A 27,840-nucleotide genomic window follows, 5' to 3' on the forward strand; every position below is an offset into this window, starting at 1 on the left:
TTTGCGATTTAAATCCCTTAAATTTTTATGAATAAAATATTTCATTTACTGTACGATTTTTTTGCCAGTGATAACCGTCTGTGGCTTGTAATTTACGAAGAACGAGAGGTACGAGGGAGGGACTTGGTCCAGTCGCCGAATAATGACAGCAGCACAAAACCGAAAGATAAATATTCTTTGTGGTATGGCGCATGCAAACAAACGAGCTGGCCAAAACAAACGGACAGCTTGGAACGGAAACACCTTGGGGAATTCCGATTGTGGACCTTTCGGGCCAACTGGTTTTCGGATTACAATTGGCTCGGCTTCAAGGCCATTGCACCACGCCGCCTTGCTATTAATAATTTGGGGGTGAACGCAACCGTCACTTCGATGTCAGTAACCAATACGTCGGCCAATACTAATTGTTAATGGGGTATCACTATGGAGCAATCTGGAACAATTATTGAAAGCTCTTGATTAAGCATGAAATAATTTGGTTCAATTTCTTTTAAATAAAAGTTCTGCTAGAATATGTTTTGCAAACACGAAAAGAAACCCCAAAAAAAGAGTATTATTTGGCACAATTACAATTTTAGAAATATATGATACACCCCCTTACAAAAAATTGAAAATTTTCTTAAAAAATACATTTTTCTAAAAATGATTAGGATCGACAGAAGACGTTGCCAGCAGCTTGGGACAGTCGGTCGTTTCACTGTACGACTTGATTTGGCTGAGCTACGAACAAAAACACCCAAAATAAGTATTTTTGGGCAAATTTTGAATTTCAAAAAAATATGGTACACCCCCTTACAAAAAATCGAAAATTTTCTCAAAAAATACATTTTTTTAAAAATGATTAGGATCGATAGCAGGCGTCGTAAGCAGCTCGGGACGAACAAAAACCCCCCAAAAAATAAGTATTTTTGGGCAAAATCGAAATTAAAAAAGAATATGATCTACCGCCTTGCAAAAAATTTAAAAATTTGCGCAAAACATAAGTATGAAAACATTTCAATAAAATCGTTGAATCGCCCGGCGGAGGCTTAGTTTTCCCAGCGATTTCCCCGGGGATGCCCCGCGTCGATCGATGCGAGTGGAAGCCAAGTTGTCGGGCACTTGCGAGAGCAAAGTGAAATTCCAGACATGCCGTGGATTGTTTGCTGGCCGGGCTTGCCTAACGACTTAAGTTTTCTGGGCTGCCGTAAACTCTTTTCCTTTTGGCCAGCTCGCTCGACATCTTTGCCATCTTGCCGGGGCATTTGTTTACCTTCGTTGCAGGTAATTTCTCTGCTGGCAACTTTTTTTCCGTTGCGGATGTCGTTTTTTGTGATTTTTTGCCGTCTTTTTTTAGCCTCCTTGCTGGGGGAATCCCCAGTGCGACCATCTTAAAGTTGAAACAAGAATGTTTCACTTGAACTTTAATGAAATTTCGCCCAGATTGGGCCAGGTCGTCGGCTCAAAAGTTCGAGTTGGACCGGGGCCAAAATGATCATATGCATATTTCATAAGACCTTTTTCATTTCGTTCGCTTTCGGCTGGGAGTTATGGTGAAATTTTTACAACCTCAGATGGAATTGAGTGGGTGGCCTTGGGGTGGGGGCTGATGTTGGGAAATTTCAAGAGCCCGACGACTGCGGCGAACAATAAAAGACGGAAGCTGGCGGCTGATGTGCCATAACGGAATGTTGTTGCCGCCATTTGCCCCTCTTTCCTTGCCGTAATTTGTCGGTGATTCATTTTTCTTGCCCTCCATTTGCCCACGCCACCCTCCGCCCGCCCAGCAGCCACCCACTCCGCTCTCACATGGTTATTATTTCTTCATCTGCAATCCCCAGATCAGCCCGCCTTTATTTCTACATTCTCGGGCTGGGCTCAAATGTTCCCCATCGGTTATTAAATGGTTCGTTCCACTACTGCGGCACTGAGAGGAAATATTAATCTCTCTGTTTAATAACTTTATTAAGAAGTTTATTATAAGGTTAAAGCACTGGTCAAAAAGTCTAGCTATAAAAGAGTATAGGTACTTCTAAGAGTAAAGGTCCATTATTGGCAGAAATATATTTTTAAAAATGGTATTCATATTCATTAACATTTAAATACGTTCTTTATTGATTTATTAAGGTATATTGTGTTATTGTATATATTTTTTGTTAACTTATACTTACAAAAAATAAATGTATTGTTATCATTTATTGTATTGATTGATTACATTGAATTATTTTGTTACATATTGTTGATATTTTCTCAGGGTTATTTTAAACAAGTTAAGGCATTTATATTAGTATGTTTTTGCAATTTTTTTTAAAGGTCTTATACCCTTTAAAATATTTCTTATTGTAATAAAATTGCAGGTATTTATTTAGTTGTTTCTTTATAAAATTTAAAACTTAAATGTCATGGTAATTTCATATAAAGGAAATGAATGAAAATTGTGTTTAAAACTAGAATACGTTTTAAAATTGTTTTTATTAATATACAAAACAATAAAAATTAGTATTAAATAAAAATGCTAATAAAAATGAACGAAATATATATCAACTTATCCATGATTGGCGACTTTTTTAATATTTTTTTCTCTGAGGGTTTGCCAGCCCAGCCGAAAACTACTTTAGGTACAACCCCTTCGCCGCACTCCCTTAAGCCCAGGGTCACATTAAGCGGGAAACACGCTGGGGAAGCTTGTCCAGAAAAACAAACTTTGGGATACACTTTCCACGCGCCCGTTCAAAATGCGCGCCACCCCAAAAAAGTATGCTACACAATTTGTTTTTGCAGTTGCAGCTCATTTTAATTTGCACTAATATGCTAACAATTAAAATGATATACCTGATTTACTTGTACGTTTATTGTTTGGTTATTACCACGTATTTTATGATTCTGGCTCGACATGTTGTAATGCGATTAAACTAAAACAAAGGCTTGTTGTGTGGCAAAAATTGTGGTGTTATCAATAAAAGCAATGTGTAATGGAAGTGGTCTGGAAATTTGTATTTTTCTGGGAACAAAAAACAATTTTGGGGCAGAGCAATAAATTTAAAATAATCCTAAAATAGATTGATAAATGTTTTATATTTATTTTGAGCTAATTAAGGTGGCCTAGAAAGTTGTATTTTTCTAGAAACAAATAAGGAAAAAATTTAATGTTATTCAATATAGAGAAATAAATATTTATTTATATTTACATTTATTTTAAACTAATTAAGGTGCTCTAAAAATTTGTATTTTTCCAGGAACACAAAACAATTGTGAGACAGAGTAAAAAATTTAAAATATTTCCAAGTAGCTTGAGAAATACTTTACACTTATTATGATATTATTTATTATTTTTCTAGAAACAAAAAACCATTGAGTCTGGAAAAAACTTAAAATAATTCTAAATATATTGATAAACGTTTTTCGCTTATTTTTAACTAAATATAAATTAAGGAATAGGTTTATAATAAGGTTTTTCAGTTTGGGGAATGAAAAATTATTGTTTTTTTTTAATTTTAAGTTGAAAAATTGCATAAATTTAAGGTGTATAGCTGGCACTTTCTTTAAATTCCCCAGCCAACTTGTTTCGGGCCCTTTGCTTTTATTGCCGCCGTAGTTATTGTACCCGTATCCGGTGAATTTGGCGTGAAACGGCCGGAGAACGGAGGGCGAAAGGGCTTAGCTATGCATACATACATATACATGGCATGCCAACAGCGCGTATGAGTGATACACGTGTAAATTTGTTAAAGTACTCGACAAAACGACAAAGGCGGCCAAAGCTGGCAGAGCTGGCGAAACAACAAAGGGAAAATGCGAATCGGTGGGGGGAGTCGACCCAATTGATATCGTACACACTGAACGGGGGACAAAAGATAATGCCCGAGGTGTGAATACGGAATACAGAAGGATTCGTAAGCTGATTGACGTTTGTTTAGTCTGTGTTAAGTCCTGCAATGAAAACCCCTTTGGTCCTGGCTTAAAGGGCAGCCAGCTGAAGAACAACAATTGCATCTGCCTCCACTTAAGCACACGGATAGGCACACAGATACTCACAAGCACACACCTTCCAGCTTGTGTGTGTGTGTGTGTGAGGAGGCTCTCTGACTGCAACTCATGTATTTATGAAGTGTCAACAGCGTCGTCATCATGATGCATGGCACCCAGCACTATCTGCCCTCGGTTAAACCCAACTGCACCCCTTTTTCCACCTTTTTTTCCACCCCCCAGCTGCACTGCCACCCACCCACCCTTCACCCCCAGCCCCCCGCTTTATCCACTCACCTGAGCTGAGCTCTCGTCGCATTCTTTGCGAGTTCTCATTCGTTCTTTTTTATTCCCAGAGAGCCGGTCAAAAAGTATTTCTAAACATTGAATAATTTGAATTAATTTAAAGAGGATTTTTGTTTAAATTTTAGTACAAAATGTTGCTCAACTTTTGATGTTTTTTTTAATGTCTGTATTCTTTGTTATAAAATATTTACATAAAAAGGAATTTAACTAAATGTTACCTTAATAAAATATAATTTCTTAACATTCAAAAAAAATGCTTTTGCTAGAACTAAAAATTATATAAAACAATAAAATATAAGTTTATCGATTTTTAAAAATATACAAAATTGAAGACCCATTATAAGAATTTGTATTTTAACTATTGTTTAGGATTATGTATATACTTTTATTTTATTATATTATTAACTTAAATAAATTATAGAGCTTACAGAATTTTTATACTCAAATCCCCTTATAAAAACTGTTGAGTTTTCCAGGCTAAAATCCCTTAGCGTACTTTTTACACCACCCATGGTGGGCTGTTAATTTAGGCTTTATTACAACACATCAAACATAGAAACAGAGACAGCGAGCCTGAGTAATATTTGTTTGTTTCACGGGTTCCGGTTTTAATTTTACAATTTTTTTAAACTACTTTTTCTGCCCTGCCCTGCAACTCAATTTGGCAAGGGAAATAACTAAAATACACATTTATGTATACTCTAAGAGCTTTTAAAAAGCAGAAAAATATAAACAAACAAATTTAGGTAAAAAAGTTTAAAAAATTATTCGAAAATTTTAAGATATATTTTAACTTTCAAAAAAAATATTATGGCTTATGGCAAGTCTAAGGTGATCTTTAGTACAGAAAAATACTTTTTTTTTGTAGTTTTAAATTAAATTTAATTAATTTAAAGCCCAACTGCTTAAATCTCTCTAAAATATGTTGTGGCCCTGCCAAGTCCTAAGGCATCTCCTGTATTAACTACCGCAGTGTCTGGATTATTTGGCCAACAATTAATCATGGAGAGACAAACCTGCTGCCAAAGGTGTGCTACCCCTCGAAAGGGCTGAAAAACAAGCGAAATGGAGGCGCCGAGGGGAATAAGAATAAAATGGCCGACTGTCGGCAAAATCGTGTTTCTATGTCAAGCATAAATTTCTACCCTCTTCTTGCTGGGTCTTTCACCGTGATGAAGACAGACGATTATGTGGCAAAAACCGTGGGGGAATGGGCAGAAAAAAGTGTGTAGTATATAAAAAAAAAATGGGGCTTGTTGACAGCGCCAGGGGAAACACGGTGCACTTAATGAATGCAGAATCCCTCCATCCGAAAAACCCAAGGCAGCACTGCACTTACACCAGCCCCACAGCCCCCCGTGCAATGCAAATAAATTACACGGAAATAATTGCATTAAGACAAAGAACGAAGAGCTGTACAAGTGCTCCCGAGCACCGAACACCGAGCACCGGGCACCGGGCACCGGGAGCTCAGCTCCCAGCGACACCAGGAATAACTTCACATGTCATAACTGCTGAAAACACTCGCCGGCAATTTGCACGACAATTTGCCAAACAATCTGTCAAGCCGGAAACATTTCGCCCAACTTTCTCCGGAGTAATGAGAGCACTCGCGAAAGTGCGAGCGGAACGGGGAGTTCGCAATAATCAACGGGCCGGGCACTTGATGAGCCGTCCGGGGACTTTCCCCAATTGCCAGTCGGCAATTTGGGCTAATCAGTTGACTTTGCAACTAAAATATGAGCGCGTCTCGAAGGCGTTGGCCTGGATTTCGAACTTTTGGAACGGCCTTTAGAATACTTTTCACAATAGTTTGAGAATAGTTTTCCAGAGAAAAGAAAAAGGATTTATTGATTTTGTTTATACCACCAGATTAGCATAGCCAGTACCTATTGTAATTCATTTATTTACTTAAAAACTATTTTAAATTAAAAGAAGTATTTTGAGAGTTATTTTCTGACAGGGGAAATGGCATATACCGCCTTTATTTGTTCCTATCAAATTAGAATACCTAATACGTATTATTACTTACTCATTTCTTTTATTAAAAATATTTATTTTAAATTTAAATAAATTGTTTGGGAATAATTTTTATAGGGCAGCTTAGATAATACCTGCCATTATTTACTCACTAATAATATTGAATATTAAGTAAAAATATTTAAAAAACTATTCTACATTTAAAGAATTATTTTCTAACAGGGGAACAGCATATATTGGTTTTATTTCTTTTTATTAAATCAGAATACCTAATACATATTTTTATTTACTCATTTATATTATTAAAAATATTTATATTTATTTTGCACGCCTTTCAAAACCATTCCAAATTAAAATAAATAGTTTGGTAATAATTTTTTGATAGGAGAAATAATATTTATTGATTTTATTTTATTATATCAGTTTATCAAAGCCAATACCTATTATAATTTAATAATACCTATTAGTAAAATTATTTATTTTTGTCTTAAGCCTATTTTAAAAGGAATTTAAATTCAAATTTAAAATAAATAAAAATTATTGATTTTAATTTAATTTTAAAAAAATGTTCTATTATTATTAAATTATTACCTAATATCACCAACAATATTTATGTTTATTTTATAAATATTTATATATTTTTTTTTAATTTTAGTCCTGAACGCCATTTGTGAAAACTAGCTTAAATTAAATACCTTATAAAATCTAGGGAAGCAGTGGTTTCCAATTAATTATTTAAATTTAATCAAAAAAGCTAATAGAAATTCGGAAAAGGGATCTTTAAGACCTTCTATGCAGCAAAAACCATTTTCCAAAGCGGTTCTCTGGGGAAAACTTCAATTTCAACTTTGCCCATTAGCCGCTCGGAATGTTGTGGTAAGGCCAAATATTGCAATTCCCTTTTTTGGGCCAAGTTATGACGGCCTTGGCCAAGAGTCTGTTCTGTCGAAGGCTGTTCATCAAAACTCAATAGCCAAAAAAAATAGAAAAAAAAATACAGAAAACCCGAAACAGAACTCAAAGCCAGTCAATATGGAAGGCAGACAACGAAAGTGGAAATAAGAAAAAGTAGAAAAAGACCGCTGAAATGAACCAGGCCAGAAGTAGAGCCAAATAGAGATAGATGCACTGAGAAAAATACACAAATCATTTTCTTTTAGATTTAAATAATTTTTCCTATAAATTGGACTTATATTTGTATTATAAATCTTAGTTTTTGGTACATATTTTGTTCTATAAAAATAGTGTTACACAAGTAAAAGTACTTCATATAAATATATCACATAAAAATTAAATTAAAAAATTATATTCATTTATTATTACCAATATTACAATACAACTTTTAGAAATGAAGATAATTCTATGCCAAGTATAATTATGTAAAATATTTTACGGCTTAAGATTAAAATGTTATGAACTCTATAAAAATAATTTTGAAATATTATTTGGTGTGTAAAATGGAAAACGGAAGGCAATGAGGCCGGAATACAACCACACGGTTGCCTTAAATTGTTTTCCGACCGAATTCAGTGGCGGAGCGAAAAGCATCGAGCACATTTTCCAACTCAGCTGAAGTGCTTAATTACACAGAGAGGGACGGCCTGGGAGCCGGAGAAAGAGACGCCGGTAGACGAGGTGAAAGAGACGACAACAAAGACGAGCTGCGAACAATAGAATGCGATTTGGTAGTCGCAGCGCACCGTACGTACGTACGTGTGTTGTAAAATCAAAACCGCCGAACAGCTACTTGGTTATTTGTGCTGGCCGCAGCCACAGGATCCCCTCGTCCCTTGGCCGGGGGGAACCAGCCAGAGTCCCGGCCCAACTCCTTCGTGGAACCCATGCCACCCAAGGATTGGGCCCCCCGCTTAGGTGGCCATTAGTCCTAATGACTTGCGAGCCAGCTTTGCCGCCACACGCCCACTTTGCCTGCACGCCTTCGTTTCCAGCGGATGGTACAGTGAAGCTCAGGGCAGGCTATCTATTCAGGGAGGAAATATAAATGGGAATGGGAAAAGGGGTACATTATCACTCTTTTTAAATAATAGCTATCAATAGTTTTAAGCTAGGAAAAAATGTACCCTAAATTTATCATTAAATTTATAGACTTTCAAAAAAATGTAGTTGTATTTGATTTTATAAAGAAAATTAACCAAAAATACCTATAAAATTGTACCAATCCAAGCACTACATGCTTAATCAACTCTGCAACTTATCTATGTCTACCTATCGGGCGAGCTTATCGATAACGCGAAATTTGCAACTCAAAGTGCAGCCGAGAGTCGTCTGTGTTTGCGGGAACAAAAGGTTGGAGATAGGGTAACACAAAAAAAAGCGAGTAGAGCCGCGCTATAAAGTGAGAGAGGGGGGCTTCTAAAAGAAATGTGGCAAAGAAAGTTGCTTTGTGTTTTTAATTCATTGTTCACGTTGGCTTTGTTCACCCGTTTCCTTAGCCATCTCGCTTCCACCTCTATATGCACCTATTTGTGTCCCGCTCCCACATGGTGTGGTGTGTATTTTTGCAGCGTTGCGTATTATAAACAGTTAAAAGAACTTTGCGCGCCACACGCCGCTGCCAACTGACGCGATTTTAATTCCACTTCACCATAAGAAGGGTAATTTTTAATGAGCAGGCGGACCGAGGAGCAAAAGGAGCTGCCAGCAAGGAGTCATCCTGTCGCTTTATCATCGTCTCAGGCCTTCCGTTTCAGATTCGGTCTCAGGCCAGTTGCATTCAGCAAACAGCCAGGCAGCGAAACAAACATAGAGACGAAATAAAAACGGGGAATACCCTAAAACTAGAGGGAGTCAGGCGCTGGGTATACTGACTTGACCACTTAATTATATGGTATTATGGTATTTTTCTGGTATTTACTATATGGTCTTACAAAATATAATTTTTAAAATACTATTTTTAATATTGAAAAACTACATTGAAACGCTTCCTTTTCAATGATATTGATCTGATCATATCATTGAAAAGGAAGCGTTTCAATGTAGTTTTTCAATATTAAGTTGGGGAAATACCTAATTTTTCTTACAGAATAATACCAAAACCAGAACTTGACATTGAAAAATCAGCTCTTAAAGTTTAGTAGCCATCCAAACAAATATCAATAAGGTCAGAAAACTATTACTCATGAGAAAAGTTATTTTGAAAACTTTTATACTCTCCACAAGGGTATAATTATAATATACATAAAAAACGAGGCAGAGAACCGGGGACAGCTACCTTTTTGTTTACGACTGTTAAGAAGGAGAGATATGCGAAAAGGAGCTGTGCAGTGGGCGGTGGGCGGTTGGCGGAAAGCTGTGGGAAAAATGGGAGGGGCCGGCATCCGGCGAGACCAACATCCTGCTGCACTTAACCCATATTCCAGCCTCTTTCGCATTGCCAGAAAAGGCATAATTTGCACGCATTCGTTTAGTCATTTTCATAAATAACCCCTCACAAAAAGCGGCTGTCAGGAAGGGAGGAAAATGCGGCAGACACGGCGTTAATATTATCGTGCTCGGTTTTCCGCCGATTTTCAGGTCAATCCGGATTCGCTTTAAAATGAATCCAATAAGCGCACAGATTTCGCGCGGACAGCGAAAACGAGTTAAATATAAATATTATGCCTGAGTTAAGGGCACTGGAAAGTGTGTATATGAAGAATATCTGCAAAATTAATTTCATTCGCATTATGAAATGATAAATCTTTATTGCAAATAAAAATAGTAGTGGCAAAAAGTTAATTAGAGTTTTATAATCTGTAAATCAATTTTTAAATAACTGTTATTATTGATGCCGTATATATTGGCAACCTCATAACTCTAAGTTGGACGACAATACTAACTCCTCTTGAACTTATGTTAGGGAACAATTCAATTGAGAAGAGAATAAAAAATTACAACCTTTCAGTTGGTTTGAATTCCCCCACAGCCATTACGCAGTAATAGTTACAACTTAATTGGTTGTCTACTGCATTTCAAAATCCATCTTAATGGTAAACAATTAAATCCATACGGGATAACACATCCCATCAGCAATTACCAGTCCCCACTGACAATCGAATATCGCTGGGATAATGAAAACATTATTGGAACAAACAACCGATGTGGGAGTACAAAAAAAGAGCGTGGGACCATAAAAACACGACGTGGGATGAGGGGCACTGGGTCGTTTGCCCGACTCCGGTTCGCTGCACATTCAAGTGCATTCAAGTGTGCTCGCTACAATGCTGCCATCGAATGCAAGGAGGCAACGGAGAGCTTTACTGTACAAACGCAAGTACAGTGGAGCCAGCAGGACAGTGGCAATGCCCTATGAACCGTGTAATTTTCAGCTATGCCAAATTATGGGTAAATATGTGAAGGCCCCACGTTGGGCGCCAAAACGATTGAACATTAGAAAAAACAATCAACGTCCTGTCGTAGGGTATACATTGGTATAAAAACTAAATATTATAGACTTATGCTGACTTACCTTCCATATAAGATGCTAGTATCAAAATGCCCCACGTTGGGCGCCACAAGAATGCATATGATCCCTACTCATTTGATTTGTGGGTTCTGAAAAGGCCAACGCCCATTGTGAGCTTACCACTGTGCCAGTGCCCTTTCACCCCTTTTCCTCGACGGTCCAACCTCTTTGGGACAGCTACAGTTACAATGCATGCGGATAAACAACGAGAACAGAGAGCAACACTTGAAACAATAATAATAACACAATCAAGTGCCTGTTCACACACGCTACGAGAGTGTCTGTCTCTTTCTTTGAGTGCGTCTGTGTGCGCTACTGTGTATGTGTGTGGCTCTGAGTGCACACATATGCATTCCACCTGAATGCATTACGTATACGCCGCGTGTGCTGGCAAAGGGGTCTGCCTTGGTCCTCCTCCCCACACACAGCCACTCGCACTATTGCTCGCATTTCTTTTCACACATGCGTTGGCCCATGCCGATGACCCAGCAGAGGACAGGCTATCCATCCTATCCTTTTGTTGGCAAGCCTTGAGGCCATCACCGTCCTCATCTTCACCCTCCCATCCCGAGCACCATGCTCATCCCAATCTCCCCCACAGTTTCATCCTCGGGCACTCGTTCTCCACATGCTGCTCTTCAGCATTCTGCAACAATGGTCGTGAGTGGGTTTGTCAGCTGCTGTTTGCCCTCCCGTCTGTGTTTGCCTTAGGTAATCATCTCGCACTGCCCAGCATCCACCTCCGAATCAGACTTCCAGGTGGACGGACAGTCAGACAGTCGGTAGCCGGCTGAAAGCTGAAAGGTGCCAGCCCGAGTCAGGGCTACTTGCACAAAGGCAATCATAAATCTCCTTCCCGCGAATCTCGCCCAGCTGAGTTAAGGACAAAGTCATCAAGTCGATCGAGCTGCTGGCTTGATCCACCTGAGTGGGAGGTTGGGGATGATGCAGTCGCGTGGGACTCTGAAGAGTCAAGGGAAAATGCCTCTGAAAAGAACATAAATAATTAGATTTTTAAAAATAAGGAATTTCAATTCTATCTTTTATGAATTTTACCAATTCTGGAGAATATAGTAGTTAATCAGTAATTCAAATCTTTAACAATTTTAAGAATAAAATAAACGGAATAAATTATGATTATAAATATGAACCTCTCATTATATTAAGGGAAAAATTGAGTACAAATGGGTTTATATGGTTTTATATAGGAGGAACATTTTTAAGCCCACTTTTAGTATATTATTGCCTAAATTATGGTCATTGATCCTAATATTATTTATTTAAAGGCTACTTCTGGGGAGTCAAATTAAACTTTTTATATTATAAAATCCTTTATTTCTTTTTAATTTTAAGACTTTTAATAATAATCTTCTCCAATCTTTACCTTACAGGAACCCTCTCAAAAAAGAACCTTTATATGAAACATATTTTCGCTTCTTTCAATTTTTCCGAATGTCAAGACTCAAATCAATTTCGAGTGGTTCTTCCCTGCTTGTTTTTCTTTCTGGCAAAACTGGAATTTCGTTTTCTGATTTCCCTTTACGCGTTTCAATCTCGGCTTTCTTATCAATTAAGACCCTCCCTCAACCTTTTACCCTTTCTGTTCCCCTTTGACCCGCTCCCCACTGTAATCACAATTCTTCTGGAGCTTATCCCAGTGCCTTGTGCATGTTGCTCGTTTTTGCTCTTCTCGGCGAGGCAGGATCAAAGGCTGGCCGGGCTGCAGCAATATCCTTCCATTTATGCATGGTGCCTGCAATTTATGCGCATCCTTGTGCCAGGTTTTCCACCCTTTTTCCCCGGAAAGTCATGTCTGCAAAATGTTGCCAGCCAACACCTTCTAATAGTTTTTTTCCCACCATCCCCCAGCCCTGCCTTGCGAATGGCAACCACTGCTGACACCATTTTGTATCCACGTGTGTGTGTTTTTGTGTGCGGGCTGAGTCCTTGCAAAGGAGCAAAAAATTAAAAATGTGTATAAAATAACTTTTGCTCTTTGACTTTTGGCGCCGTTATGCATTTTTACGCAAGCACTTGGCATCCCTGGGTTTTCGGGTACCAGTTCGGTTGGGTTCGCTCCGGGTTCGGGGTGCTAAAGGACTTCCAGGATGCCGGGAACGTGCCGCGTGCCATGAATTTCATAAACCCACTGCAGCTGCACACACACATGGCACATCCATCCTGGCCCATATCCTTAGCCTTAGCCTTAGCTTTGGACCGTGTTTGGCCATCGCTCCTCGTGGCATGAAAGAGTTGCTCGATATAATAAAGTTGCGGCCACAGTGGGCCAATATCCAAAGGGCGACGGGGTCCACCCCGAAATTTATATCAATTACATTGTGAATTACGATCCGAGCGCTTACCGTTAGTTAAGAGTGGTACACTGAGCTTCAAATAGTTTGAAGGTAGCTTAGATAATGATTTTTATCAAAAATCAAAAAAAAAATATTTAGAAGTTCAGTATATATTTTTTGATCATAAAATACCAAATCGTAAAATACAAAAAAAATACCAAATAAAAAAAGTAACTAAACTTGAGCAAAAACAATTTAAATGATACTATTTAATTATTATTTTAAAAGATAATTTTATGGATATATTTTTGTATTTCCTTTTTAGGTTTAAATCATAAAATACCAAAAATACCGCGTCACATAAGAGACGGTTAAAATACATCTTCCTAATATTTATAATCCCAAGTTTAATAAACTTACATTTATATGGCTGTATAAATCAGCCAAGAATCGAAGTTCACAGTGAAAAATTCACTTCACTTAACTCTCAGTGCAACTTAAGCCTGCAAGTTGGGGAACTTTGCTACGCAAATCCTTACAGTTTCCCTATTCCGTATGACCAGCAAACAAAGGAGCCGCTTTGCGACGGCTTAAAGGGGTAGAGGGCAAGGGCTCAGCCCCCCGAACGACCACCACCCACATGCTCACATTCCCAACATGACCTCAGACACATGCCGAAACTGGTGGCGGACAAAACATGTGCCTGGCATTGTTCAAATTGCAAAGAGATTGGGCGAGGAAGCCCGGCCTGATGGATGGGTAAAGATATTTTGATAAATAGAGGCTGCAAACAGCGGAACACCCAGGTGCCAACTGATTTTCGAGCCTGAAGTTGTATGTCACTAAATTGGACTGGCTCAACATAACCTATTAATATTGTACATATAAGTTAAAAATATAGGGATTCTCATTATATTTGTTCTAGCTTTGTGCTTTTTCTCTAGTGTTTAAAACATTGTAAATTGTATTCAAATAATACCATATAGTAACCTCCTAACCTAACCTAACCTTACTTAATCAAACCTAACCTAACCTAACCTAACTTGACTCAACCTAACCTAACTTAACCCAACCTAACATAACCTCACTAACTGATAATTATCCCCACTGATGAAAATATCTGCCTTAAACATTGTTAAAGTTTAAACCGCAAATATAAGATAAGAAAAAGATGTAATGTTATCCCCCGAACAAATTCTCCAGCGGCCCTTAATTGAGTGGGGATATTTTTATCCATCATCCGAGTGAGGGAATGACATCGATAGGCATTTGGTGGGCGTTACCTTTCCCAGCCCGGCGTAATGTCAGGCCCCTTTTCTGTTCCCGTCTACTGTCAATAATTTTGTTGGCAATTCGCCACAGAAAAAAAACCAAGGGGAAACAAGAAAACAGAAAGCCACGAACCTGTGTTTTCAGGAAGCAATTACGGAACACGAGGTACAGCAGGGAACATAAATGTAGGGCTCTGGCCCGGCGGTGTAGATGGGAGATCAGATAAACACATTAATTTGCTAAACATTTTTGACGAAAATAGAAATCCATTTTCTGGAATTTTCCATTCCATACCACTTTTCGCATGGAAACGCACATTTGCTTTTGCTTTCATTTTGCAAATTCTGTTTTTCCTATTTTTCTATTCAAACATAACTTTTTTGCATTGCTACAAATTCAAATGTTTTCCATTTACTTTTATTTTCTTTAATAACATTCAAACACTCCGCTTTGTTGGTTTTCCTTTTGCTGCGGCTATGCCATTGAATTACTTTAGTTTGCAGTTGCAGTCTGTTGATAAATCCGAAACCCCATTAAAAAATCATTTGCATGCATGCTGTTGGTAAACATAAAGTAGCAATCAGTACCCGCTCGTATTTGACCTTTATTTAACAAAAATAATTGTTTGCCTTTTCCATCTGATACGGTGGAAAGTTTACTCGGTAGTGTAACTACTTATAGTTTTAGTAAATATTTTTTATATTGGTTAGTAGTTATTAAATGGATGTAAAATTGAGATATATATTTTAGGGTATGGTATTATTTATTGGGTTCTTAAAGTAATAATTGCAAGAATTCTAGGAAATTGCTAGAATTCTGCGAAAAATATAGGAAAATTTTATTACAACATTTTTAGACAACATAAAATAAATAAAATAAATTAATAATTTAAAATAATATGAAAAACATATATTACATTTTCTTTTACATTATTAACATCCCATTTTCTCTGTTCTTCCTTTCTTAATAAATATAATTTTATAATATTCTAAAATTGTGTAAAAAATAAATTTAATTTAAATAAAGCTATTTACTAAATCTTTATACTAACTAAAAAAAATATAATAAAATATAATTTTACCTCATTGTATTCCCTTCTTCCCTTTTATATTTATTATTTTATAAAATTATAATATAAAATAAATACAATTTATAGTTTTTTCCCCTTTTTCATTAAAATACCCATTGAATTCCCTTACCCTCACCATATTTAATGTACATAATTTTATAATCTCTTAAACAGAATTGTATCGCAGCACGTTTGTGACAGCCTGTGTTTTAAAATTTGCCACTAGAACCCCTCGGCTCTCCCCCAAAAACTACGCCCCTGCCTCGCTGGCATGGGTGCTGTTTCCAGAGGGTGTTTTCGAGGGGGTTCAGCTGCTCCGCAAGTGTGTGCGTCGTGTTTTGGCCTATGTTCTGTGTTGGTAATGAGGTTGTTTTTGCATGCTCACCCATAATACGAAATTTGGAGCTGTAACGCTGCTTTATCTATAAAACAACGCTGATGATGACGCAGCGGCTCAGGAAGTGCTTGGATGCTGGAGGAAGTGGAAAATGGAAAATGGGCAAATTCGGGGCGTAGCGGGGCGTGGCTGAGTGTTATGGTTTCTGTCTTGTTCAATGCATTTCGCATTTTGACATGTAATTAAACGTTTTGCGGTTGACAACAGCACGAAAAAGAGGGCATAGAGAGCTTGTGGTACGCAGAGCCATTTTCCATTGTCATTGGTTATATATAGAAGAACCCCCCGAAGGGGACAGCCCCCCGAAATGCCACATAAAGTACTCTACATACGTACGTACATATCTGTTACACACTCGTCTGCATAACTATTGCGGCTGAAACAATGAAATGCGATTGATGTCAGAGGAAATGCGTCCCGTGAAGAGCCAGCGAGCAAAAATGCTGAATTCAAATGAGGCTATATCGAAGGCGGAATGACAAACAAAAGGTTAAGCCCCATCTCCATTTATAATTCATTAAGTGTCAAAGGCGAACGATCCAGTGGTTAGGTAAATGTGTCGCGAGCCCAACACATGGTTGAGGTATTATGGGGAAGATTAAGAGAAATCAACCTTTGACAAATCCCTACATAAACTAGATTTCACTTCCTAATATGTGTGGCAAATTGTTATTCTGCTTTATCAAAAAATGTGAAAGAAATAGAAAATAACACAAATGGTATCTAAAAGTATGCAGTAAAAAGGGTGATGTACTAAGAAATAGATTTTATTGCATACTTTTGTGTAGTGTTGTATGCTTTTCTGTTTTTTTTTTTTTTTTTTTTTTTTTTTTTTAATTAATATCTTTATTTAATATAATCCAGGAACAGATCTAATTAAAGCCTTTAACCTAAATGTTTTCTTAAGTAAATAATCTCTTAATTATAAATTATAATTAGTTTTCAACTTGGTATATAGGAGTAGATCAAATTACGACTAGTTTCAAGTAAATAATATATTCATATTAGTCTCTTAGGAGCAGCCCAAAATGTCTTCTTTTGAGCCTGCGAATTGGGATAGCCCCCTGTAATCTCCGGGCTAGACGATTACGGTGGGCAGTTAGACGGTCGTTGTACCTGCTTGAGAAGAACGATATTTGGTCTTCAACAAGACTCAGGTTTAGGTCATTGTGAAGCGTTTGGCCGCTAACGAACCACTCACAGCCAGTGATTTGTCTTAATGTTTTGTTCTGGACGGTTTGGAAACGTTTTCGGTGGGACGCAGCCGCCACTCCCCAAATTTGGATTCCATATCTCCAAGTTGGTGCGATGATTTGTTGATAAATGTGCCGCTTGCATCTTAGAGATAGTTTGCTTTTCTTGTTTAGCATCCAGAATAATTGGTTCCGCTTTAGGTTGCACATTTTGACGACTCTGGCAATATGTTCTCGGAAGGTTAGGCGTTTGTCCAGTGTGAGGCCTAGGTATTTCGCCTTAGTCGATGCTTTTCTGTTGCTAGAGGAAATCAAGTCTTGGCAATTTATTTAATGGAAAAGATATCACTTGTTAATGAGTGTGCAAAATTAACATTCATTTTTAAAAGAATATGACAAATGGGAAAATAATACAAAGGTGTCTAGAAATGTGCAGTGGAAAGGGCACTGTGCTTAGGAAGAGATTTTATTGCATACTTTTAAGCACTGCTGCAAGTGATTTCCGTAGCTTACGAATTGCTTATGATTCTTCAATGTGAATAAGATTTTAAATTTTTTTAAAGTTTTAAGAACAAAATTTATACGTACTCTACCACTGCAAGCACAATTATTATCTCTTTGAAGTCACTGCCTGAGCGAACTTCCTGGGCCGCTATTAATTTAAGAGCGGACCGGAGGAAACCATCTCAAACAGCAGCTGCATCGCGGTGAAGTTTCCCGAAAGGGGGTTAAAGTTAAAGACGGGCGGCTTTTCAGGGGGCTAAGATGGGCGGGCGCGAAAGTTTTTGTGGAAATGAGGAAAATAACATTTCATTGCATACTTTTAGGGCAGCACTGCTCGGGTTAACTCAATATTTTCTTGGCTCCTTGTGGCATTTTGTTGTCGCTGCTGCTGCTGCTGCTTGGGCTGCTGGTGTTTTTGTTGTTCTGGCACTGGCACTCGACGTACTTAAGCATGCATATGAAAATGTCGGATTCTAGGCTTTAATGCCCCACTTTCCGCCGCCAAGTGGAGGCGGGATGGAGCTAGCATTCAGTCGCCCATTCATTCATTCATTTTCGCATTTCACTGGCTCACATTTCTTTCTCCAAATTGTTAAAATGGAGCATGCAAAATAATTGCGTGCCCCCCGCCACACCCACGCCCCCATTTCATTTTTTTTTTCCTGGAACCGAACCACAGCCCCTTCCTCCTTATGCAACATTTTGCCAGGCATATAATATTTTGCTCTTAATTCGTTAGCAAAGTTTCGTTGCAGCCGATGCAGGCCTCACTTTAAAATTGCAATTGATGCTGAGCAGTTTTTCCATTTGGGCCTAGCCATCAGCAGTGTTGAGCGCCAAGAAGTGCCAGGATTAAAAGCCATATTAGGGTTTACAAATGGGTAAAATATATATCAAGTAGTCGTGGAAGTTTAAACATTATTTTCGGCTATGAAAAGCTTTTATTTTGTTACTTTCTTAGAATTTTAAAAGGTCCTGATTTAGCTTTTTAAGCAGATCTGGTAAAATATATATATATTTTTCAAATATGTCAACATACCGAAAAATTACAGTTGGTAACTCTAGCCAAGCTAAAGAACCGTTTAATGTTTATAAGTTAGGCCTGAATTTTCAGTCTTCCCAAGGAATAATTAGCTAAATATATATTTAAAAATTAATACTATTATATATACTTTATTCTAATTATTTTTCTTAACAAAAAATAGTAAATCTTATATATTTTTGTAAGGTTATGATAAAAGCCACGAAAAAAAACAAGGCTGGCAACTCTGGCCAAGTTGAAGAACGTCACGTTATGTCAACATTCCCCCTAGAAATGGGATATTTTACGTACTTCTAGTCTACACGAAACCGAGATTCAAATAAGCGACTGCTTTGTAACCCTTGAAAATATGCTCGTTATTAAAAAGGGAATAAGGTCAAGTTGGCAACTCTGGCCCCGTTCATTAGAGGGAGCTCGCTAGAGTGGCAGCCAGAGAAAGAGAAATGCGTATTTGATTATCTTTCGGTTCGGACTACGGACCAACAAAGCCATACAAATGGATGCCACAAATATGCATTTTGCAGGCCAAATTGTGCATTTGCCGATGGAGAAAAGTGCACTGGGGCAGGGCAGGGGCTGGGTAATGTGTGGGCGGGCTCCCCGGGAGAGGTGGAAAAATAGTTCCATGAGTCACAGCAGGCGATACGAATGCGACTTGACTTGAACTCGACTGCAAATGCAGTTGCATTCGATTAAGTTCTGTTTACCCAAGAAGCCAGGCACTCGGTTACACCATTTTACAACACTCCAAAGGGGAGTGGGCATCTCCTGTTTGCCCATAGTTTTCCATTCTGCCAGTTTCTGGAAAATTACGGCCAAAATAGCCAAAAAATGGGTCTTAGTTTTTCGCATAAAGTGAGTAAATTGTAGCACTCTGGGCATCTTTGCAATCATTTTCGTCCTTTGGCTGCAGTTTTTCTTTGAGTTTTATATTACACACTTGTTTGTGTCGTTTGTTGAACTATTTGCCAAGACATGTTATACCTTTACATCGGAATTCATTTGCTAAATTGTTGGTTTAACATTGGAAATGTAAAAAAAAAAAATATGTAAAAGCATTTCTTTTATATCTTAAATAACTAGAATATCATAGAAAACAATTTCTTTTAAATATTTGTTATGTATGTTTTTAAAATAATTTATAATAAATAAAAATGACAAACTTTTACATTGTAAAATGCCTTACTTATCATATAATATCATATTTACCACGTTATTTGGAGGTCCTTCGACGGAGTCCTCCTCCTGAACGCCTATAAACACACCCAGTCCTTGAGTCCTCAGTAAGGTTAGGTCCTCTGCAAGGATAACCTCTGTGCGTCGAGTCCTTTTGATCGTTTGCGTGGCCATTGAGCAGGCAGCCTTAACCCGCATCGTGCGGAGGCTGCCAGTAATGACCCACTTGAGCTGCCAGCCCTTTTCCCCTGTGTTTTAGTGCATTCAAATGCTCACTCATCAAAATCAAAAGTCAAATTGTCTGTCTAAGCCAGGGAAGCAGCCATAAACAGAAAGCTGGCCAAGTGCGTTGCCAACTTGACGGTTTTATAGCCAAACTTCCGGACACTTTGTTTATGCTTGAATGTAGTCAAATATTTATGATAAGAGATGGACGTGTTTGTGAAGGACAAAGAAAATAAAATATATATATTTTGTACATAAAATGGCTTTTTGGTATTATCTTAAGTCTAAAAGTAGGCAACAAAAAAGTTTTAAGACTGAAGTGACTTAAAATGCTGACTAGCCATAATTCACTACATACTTTTAGGCAAGCAAATTACATTTTAAGTTGATTTCAAACCACTAATGGCTTGTTTAAAAAATCAAATCAATTAATTGTTTATGATTATAGTTTTTAATTTGCAAGGCATGCCCTTTACCTAAGCGAAGTGATTCTCTGACAGCCCTCACTACTTTGTATATCTCACTGGCTACTTGCTGTAATCCATGTCGGGCAACACTGGTCCCTGGTAAATGGTTCTGGGCAATAGGAAATGGGAATGGGATGCCTCCCAGCAATTGCTATTAAGTTCACTTTACGTCCAGAAGTCAAAGTGAAAGTACCGGGGGAAATACGTTCAGTATACCCTGGTGCGCCGGCTGCTATTTATTTTCATTTTCGTGCATTTATGGCTTTATCTTCTCCTCTGACCTGACACTTTGTCGTTTTTATCGTTTCAGCGTTAATTCGGTTAAGCACTTAAAGCGACCGGCTCCACATGGCCTGGCAGTTGGCCAGCAGAAGCTGGAGCGATGCTGCGTTGACGGTAGCCACAGTCCTCATCCACTGGACAAGTAGCGCACCTGCCTAGTTTGGAGCCGCTCCGAACCGATCTTCCAGAGTGCCATCCCGAGTGCCACCCCGAGCTCCCCCTCGACTTCCTTGGCCATCATGTCCAGCAGTCACTCCGGCACAATTGGCCGTAAGCGCGTGGGCAGCGGCAGCGCTGCCAGCAGCGAATATTACTACGCTTCCGGCGGACTGGCGGGACTCGCCGGACTGCCAGGACTCCCCGGATCCGGAAACGGGGGCGGCGAGCAGCTGCGGCGCCAGCGCTCCGCCGAGTGGCACAGTCACGGCCGGCACAATCACGGCCATGGCCATGGGCTGAGCCCCGCACTCGGTCACGGCATGGGTCACGGCTTGGGTCACGGCTACGGGAGCAGCAGCGAGGACGAGTACCAGAACACCGGACCTGCGACGGCCTTCGACACCCAGCTGCTCGCCCAGCTGCTGCTGCAGAGTCAGCAACTGGCAAGTGAGTACCCAAGAGGATACACTGGGAGAAACCCCATTTACATTTCATTGCACCTAACGATAAAAGAGGAAAAGCTAAATTAATAATACAAAAAAAAAGCAAACTGAATTTAAAATCTTAATTTAAATATGTACTGATATGCTTGATTTTATTAAATAAAATGTAAAAATATTGAATTTAACTATTATATTTTATTTAAGAAAATTACATTGATAATGAAAAAACAATGTCAAATCCAAGACTTCATTTAAATATGTTCTGATGTGCTTGCCTTTATTAATTTAAATATGAAAACATTTAACTTTATACAAGGATTTTAAACTTTGTTTTTATTATATAGTTAGTTTTTTTTATGTAAGTGCAAATTGATTTATATTTTCAAGTATATATGAACATTTTTTTTTATGTTCTCTGTTAAGAATAGTAAAAGTTTTTCGGTCAGTGTAATCTGAAGGGCTTGCCTCGGACTGATATTAGGAAGCAAATGCGATTTACCAGTCGGTCAAGCTAGTAAATATTCATTATTTTATTTAATTGAATTATTCAGCTGCCGCAACTGTGTCGAGGATGTCGAGTGACCAACTAACCGACCGGCTTAGGTCCAGCCCGAGCACACAAATCGATTCCAATTGCTGGCCATTGAAAGGGAGCTGGCCAAGATGCCGAGATACAGTTGGGGGATGGGGAGATGTGGGCACTCCTGACATTTCCCTGATTGAATTCAGTAAATCGCCCGATGTAACCGATGAGGCACAGTGGGCTCTGCATTTAGGAAAACTATACCTGAATGGGGATCCTATTATATGAGATAAAAATCTTTGTTTTTCCTAACTAAAAAAGGTTTTTATGTAAGAAATATGTTGTCTTATTTTATGTTGTAAGAAATTCGTTATTTTGTCAAATTTAGTAAAATATTTCTAAAATATTTGTCATTTTGATTTTTAATAAAAAAAATTGTCCTTAATGTTTTGAGATAAAATACAAATTACTACATAAGACTTTATACTGATTTATTATATTATATTTTAAAAAAAGCTTTGTTCTATACATTTATTTATTTTAATTTTATTTATTTATTTTAAAATTATAGTCATCAGGATAAAATTAAAATTAATTTAGTATTACTAAATTCGACTTTATTGTGGTCTATAAAATATTATGATAAATTTCAAATTCAATTTAGTATTTATCAATTTGTTTAAAAAGCGGGAAAAAAAAACAAAAATACCATTAGCAAAATATTTGTTTGTTGTTTGTTTGTTTGTTTGTTTGTTATTTGACTAAAAATTCTATTTCTTTGCTATATATTTAATAATAATAATTTAATCAAAGGTGTTTGAATGAATATTTTAATCAGTAGAAAAGTGCAAAAGTGCATTTTTTTTGACTCCAAATTTAAGGTAACACTTTCACAAAGAAACAAAGTAAATAATTGAGGTATCACAACACTGTCTTTCAACTGCCGGTTTTCACTGTACCTGAGAATACTCCGGTGGCAGCACCGCGAACGTCAGCAGTGTGCAATTCAATTACAATCAAGTTGGCAGCGCGGCCTAATGGGCGATACAATGGGCACATCCTCCGTGATATTATCCTCCCCCCACGAAGTTTCCCCCCCACTTTCAGCACCCACTCTCGCCGCCCACTTTCCCAGCATAAAACGCAAATCGCTGCGACTACCGAGGCAAACGCTCTTTTACGGGCCGCCTGCATTTGTTCCGCTCCGTTTTATTGTCTGTTAATATTTAATGCAATTTACGATTCATTTTTTACAACCTAATAACGCTCGGACGGGCGCGACGATTCCTCGCAAATTGTTTGCCGGCCGTTACGCCGGCGGGGAAAATTGAAAAGCCAGCCCCCCCCCCCTCCAGTCCCTATCCCCGCTTTTCCAGATTTCCCAGCTGCCACGCAGCCGAACAAACAGCAGCGGCGTCCTGCGGCGTGGAAATGGTAAATGTTTGGCCTCCGCAGAGAGCTCCTCAAATGTTTGATCGCAACATGGAACTATTGCTTCTATCAGCCCAGGCCCTCCAATCGAATTTCATTTGTCTAAAAAAGCGCAGGAGAAGCAACCAATTGAAATGCTATCTAGATTACATTTTTCACCCAAACCGCACTGGCTATTTGCTCTTTCTTAAATGTTTGTAAAATAAATATTTATAAAATATATGAAATAGGCACTCACAAGCAAACATGTTTGTGTGCCAGAGGGCCTCTGGTTTTCTGATGGGCTAAATATTCTTCAATTCTAAATATTCCAATAAAATAGTCAATCTAAAATTCAGATTTTTAATTCTTAATGGTTTAATTTGGGTAATTGTTGAATTTATTTGAGTATTTTTAAATTATATTTTATGTAATATTAATAAAACCACGGACCACCAATATATAAACAGTTCGCAAACAGTTCTTCTAAAACAATATTTCTGTTATTAGTAGATTTTTTCAAAGTTAATTTGAGATGTTTTATTATATTTTACAAAAATAAGTGAGCCTTTAAAATTTAATTTAATAACTTAATATAAAAATGGTACCAAGACTTCGGTCATCCTAAAATATTACTCTTGCCTATAAAACATTTTAAATTACAAAATTTAATCAAATATAAACTCATTAATACAACAATTTTTTTAATTGGCTTTGTAGTTGGTTAAATAAATATATTTTCTTATATACATATTTTAAGAAGCAGTTTTTTGCAGGGTCTTATTTTCTAATTACTTATTTAAAGGTAAAATATTTTTTAGTTCTTTACTTCCGAACTGGTCTTTAAATAGCTATTCAATTATTTTTACATGTCATTATCGGGGGTGGTGTTATTTTCGGGGTCTAAAACTATGCAACAATATATTTGAAGCCCACAAAAACAAAGAATTCGTTTATTAACACATTCACTGCATACTTTTAGGCACACACAATATTTTTTGTTTGCGGCACTCCTATATATAAATATAGTATATATATATTTATTATTACTATTTATTACTTTTTTGCAGGCATGGAGCACTACAACTCGGACTGCGAGCCGGAGTATCTGCGGCAGCGCGACCGCCATTTGGGGGACTCTTCCCCCGGCGATGCCCCGCCCCCCGCGACCGCCGTCCCCGAGGTGACCTACGCGCAGCCGCACCAGCAGCGCGCCACCATGGCGGGGTCGCCGCTGAAGGTGGCCACCGTCTCGGCGGGCAAGTACCAGTCGAACGCCAATCTCGGCCTGTTCCCCAACAGCAGCAGCAGCGGCGCCAGCAGCGTCCAGAACGGGGTGACCACTGCCAACACGCCGCGCAGCACGAATCCCTTCCTGAACAACAGCTCCTCCAAGTTCCCGGGCGAGGATGGCTCCGCTTCCGCCTCCGCCGGCCTGGAAAACATCCTGAAGCCCTCGGCCTCCTCCTCGACGGCGGCGTCCAGCAACCGGAGCCACCGCAACACCAGGAACACCCTGAACCGCCTCAGCGGCATGACCAGCTCGAGCAGCGACTCCCAGAGCCACCAGCAGCTCCAGATGGCCCAGCAGCAGCAGCAGCAGCAGTTGGCCGCCGCGAAGCAGCAGCACCTGCTGCCGCCCGAGGACAGCGGCGACGACGAGTTCGTCCTGGGCCTGGGCCCCCTGGACGTGGGCCACTGCAGCAGCGGCGGGGAGTCGGAGGAGCCGCCGCCGGAGCCCGCGCCCCCAGAGATCCCGCCGCGCACCCAGTCGCTGCTCATGTCCCTTCGCAAGCACTCCGACTACAAGCTGAAGTACGAGGAGAAGGGCGACCAGAAGCACGAGGAGTTCATCCCCACCAGCCAGCTGCAGAAGGGTGAGTTCGGAAGCCCTTGCTCCAAACATTTAATATTTAATACAAACAATCAGGAAAATCAACAATTAAAGAAATCAGTTATAGGAATAAACCTTTATAACAGTCAAAATATGGGGTAAAAATTGGTTTCCACGCTGATTTTTTAATTTTTAAGAATTTTATAGGGAGTATTTAGATATTTTTATGGTTTCTTAAAAATGTAGTAAATTTTGAAGTAAATACAATTTATACTCATATTTTTTTATTTGTTTCCATAATAAACAATAATAATATTATGTTTCTGAATGTATAGCAAAATATCGAGGAGGTGGTCTTTCTAATTTTTGGGTTGTAAATTTAAAGGGGCACTTTTATAAAAATATTAAATTAAATAATAAATATTGTATAAAAATCCTGCTGTTTTATGTATTTATTATGTTTTTGTTTTGTGGGAAAACCATTTGAATATTTATTTTTTCTCCCCTAGGCTTAGATTTTATTAGTCTCATTCATAAGGTTAATTTATAATTAATTATCATAATAAAAATATTTATTTTAAAATAGTAGGGTATTTTTATATTTCTTACATAAGTCAGGGAACTCATGAAAATGCCTTCTTAATATTTTTTATTTTCTTATTTGTTGTTAATAAAATAGTTCAAAAACTGAAATTTCACAATAAGACAGTGCCTTCTAAAATTAAAAAAAAATGGGAGAGCAAATTTATTATTTAAGAAATATTTGTATTAAAGCTTTTTGTTTAAAGAATTATGCTATTTCTTTGTTAAAGTTGAAGGAGCCAATATTTTTATTTTTTTGAGTAAAAGAACAAAAGTAGGGAAAATACTTTTTAAAATAGGAAATAAAAAGCAGGGAAATTGCATAAAATCCCCTAAGCTTTTAGTCCCAAGCTTTCTGTCCCACTTCGGCAAACTGGCGATGTTTTTCGAGGTAGAAAAGCTTTTCGTCCTTTTGAGAAAATGTTTCCCTTCAACAGAGTTTGCACTGGGATTCTACATTTCTGTTGAGACAAAAAGCTTGGGACAATGTGAGAAAGCTTCTATACTCCATATCAAAGGTGCACTACGTTATGTTTATTCCCTGTTATTTCTTACAGATTATATTATCAGCGATAACCTCCGTTCAGATCAGCAACTTAAGCCCATATCGCCAGGCGACTCAAATGGGTAAGTGTCCAAAAGATATTTTTAAAAATACTATAATAATTAAGTGGAACTTTGACACTTAATAGGGAATTTAGGAAATATTTTTTAAATATGTACCCAACTTTATATATTAAGATATTATTATAAATATGTATACTTTTTATAATCATTATCATATATCACCTTGTAATGCGTTTATTTACATTTCTAAACTGTTCTGCTAAAAGATTTTTACTACTTCTTGAACTATTAAGAGTTCTACTACAGATATCATGTTTAGAAATATAATACAGGTATTTCATGAAATCCTTACAAAATAAGTGATTTGAAACAGATGAAAAATAATCTGCGACCTTAATCATTATGAGTTATATTTTACAACTCAAAAAATAATCGTTCGTTTTAATAAAAGAAAAATAACAAATATAAACAATTATTACATTTGCTTTTTATCGCTTAGAAATACTGATAATTTTCGGTTTTATTATATAACTCAAAAACAATTATTAAATTTTTTTTTTGTATTTTAAAATTTGTGTTTTCATAATACTGCTCAAAAATAACCATTATTTTTTTAGGAGAATTTTAAAAATCAGAAAAAATAATCAGTTTTTTTTAGGAGTTTTGTAAATTTAAAAATTTTTAAGTTAAAATAATATAATCAATATTTTTGAGGTTTTTAATAAAAATCAAAAACAATCATTACTTCTGATGAGAAAAATTGCAAACTAATCATCGTGGTATTCTCCTTTTCCGTGTATCTTGTGGGTGATTTTTTGATTCAAAAAAGAGATCAGTACCCTTATTAGAGGGCCTGTCTCAGGGAAAAACTAGAAATTATCTACTGATACTACCATATTATTAAGAAATCTTTTTCGTGGACCCACACTCTGTGATGGGTATTATGAATCACAAGCAAGCACTTTGTGCTCCGACTGTAACCTAAACGTTTTTCTGGGCGCTTCAAGGGCTTAATCTGGTTCCAGTCCCCTCTTCTCCTCCGGATTACTGCCCCTGTGTGCTGTTCCTGTCATCGAAACCCGCCTTAAATCCATCAAGCGGAATTTTTGGGGTGCCAAAAGTGGGTGAAGTGGGTGAAGTGGAGTGCTCAACGGGGGAGTTTGGGAAGACAGAACCATGTGGGGGGAGGGCAGTGCCGAAGGAACCTCCACAATGTCAACGTTTGCCCTCTAATCTCCGGATGGACTACGGCTCCCTTTGAGGCTCATGTTACCCGAAGCCCGAGCAGACCAAAGGCAGCAGATGCACTCGGAAATAGGGGAAATAATAGCTCAAATAATGCAGATTTGAAAATATAAAAAAGGGATATTACAAAGAAAAGACAATAAAGTATTTGTATACATCTGATATATTTTAAAATTTTTTTTTAAATATTTATGGTATTATTTTATAATATAGTATGTGAAATGAAAAAGTGCCTTTTACTGTGATTATGATTATGGGTATTTCTAAAAGAAGAGTAACAAGTGTTTGTATGCCTTTGCTACATTTTTAAAAAATATTTTTGGTAATTTATTATGATATAATATTATGAAATGTTTTTTCCTACTAAAGAAAGTCGACCCTTTCTGTGATTATGATCATTTTTATGCATTTTAAAAATGTTTATTGTAATATTTTATGAAATAATGTAATCAAATATTTG

The 27,840-nt window shown here is 37.7% G+C and overlaps 1 protein-coding gene across 1 annotated transcript in view; it reads left to right on the forward strand.

Annotated features, from left to right (window-relative positions):
• The window catches only part of LOC127011083 (uncharacterized), an 85,558-nt gene extending 59,359 nt beyond the window's left edge, over positions 1 to 26,199 (forward strand). The window contains exons 3-5 of the mRNA XM_050888302.1: positions 20,646 to 21,223; positions 24,223 to 25,029; positions 26,126 to 26,199. Of these exons, the coding sequence (XP_050744259.1) occupies positions 20,857 to 21,223; positions 24,223 to 25,029; positions 26,126 to 26,199 (1,248 nt within the window). The 5' untranslated portion in view covers positions 20,646 to 20,856. The remainder of the gene's footprint in view (positions 1 to 20,645; positions 21,224 to 24,222; positions 25,030 to 26,125) is intronic.
• Positions 26,200 to 27,840: the final 1,641 nt, after the last annotated feature.

Source organism: Drosophila biarmipes, chromosome X (assembly GCF_025231255.1).
Source record: "Drosophila biarmipes strain raj3 chromosome X, RU_DBia_V1.1, whole genome shotgun sequence".
Classification (NCBI taxonomy): domain Eukaryota; kingdom Metazoa; phylum Arthropoda; class Insecta; order Diptera; family Drosophilidae; genus Drosophila; species Drosophila biarmipes.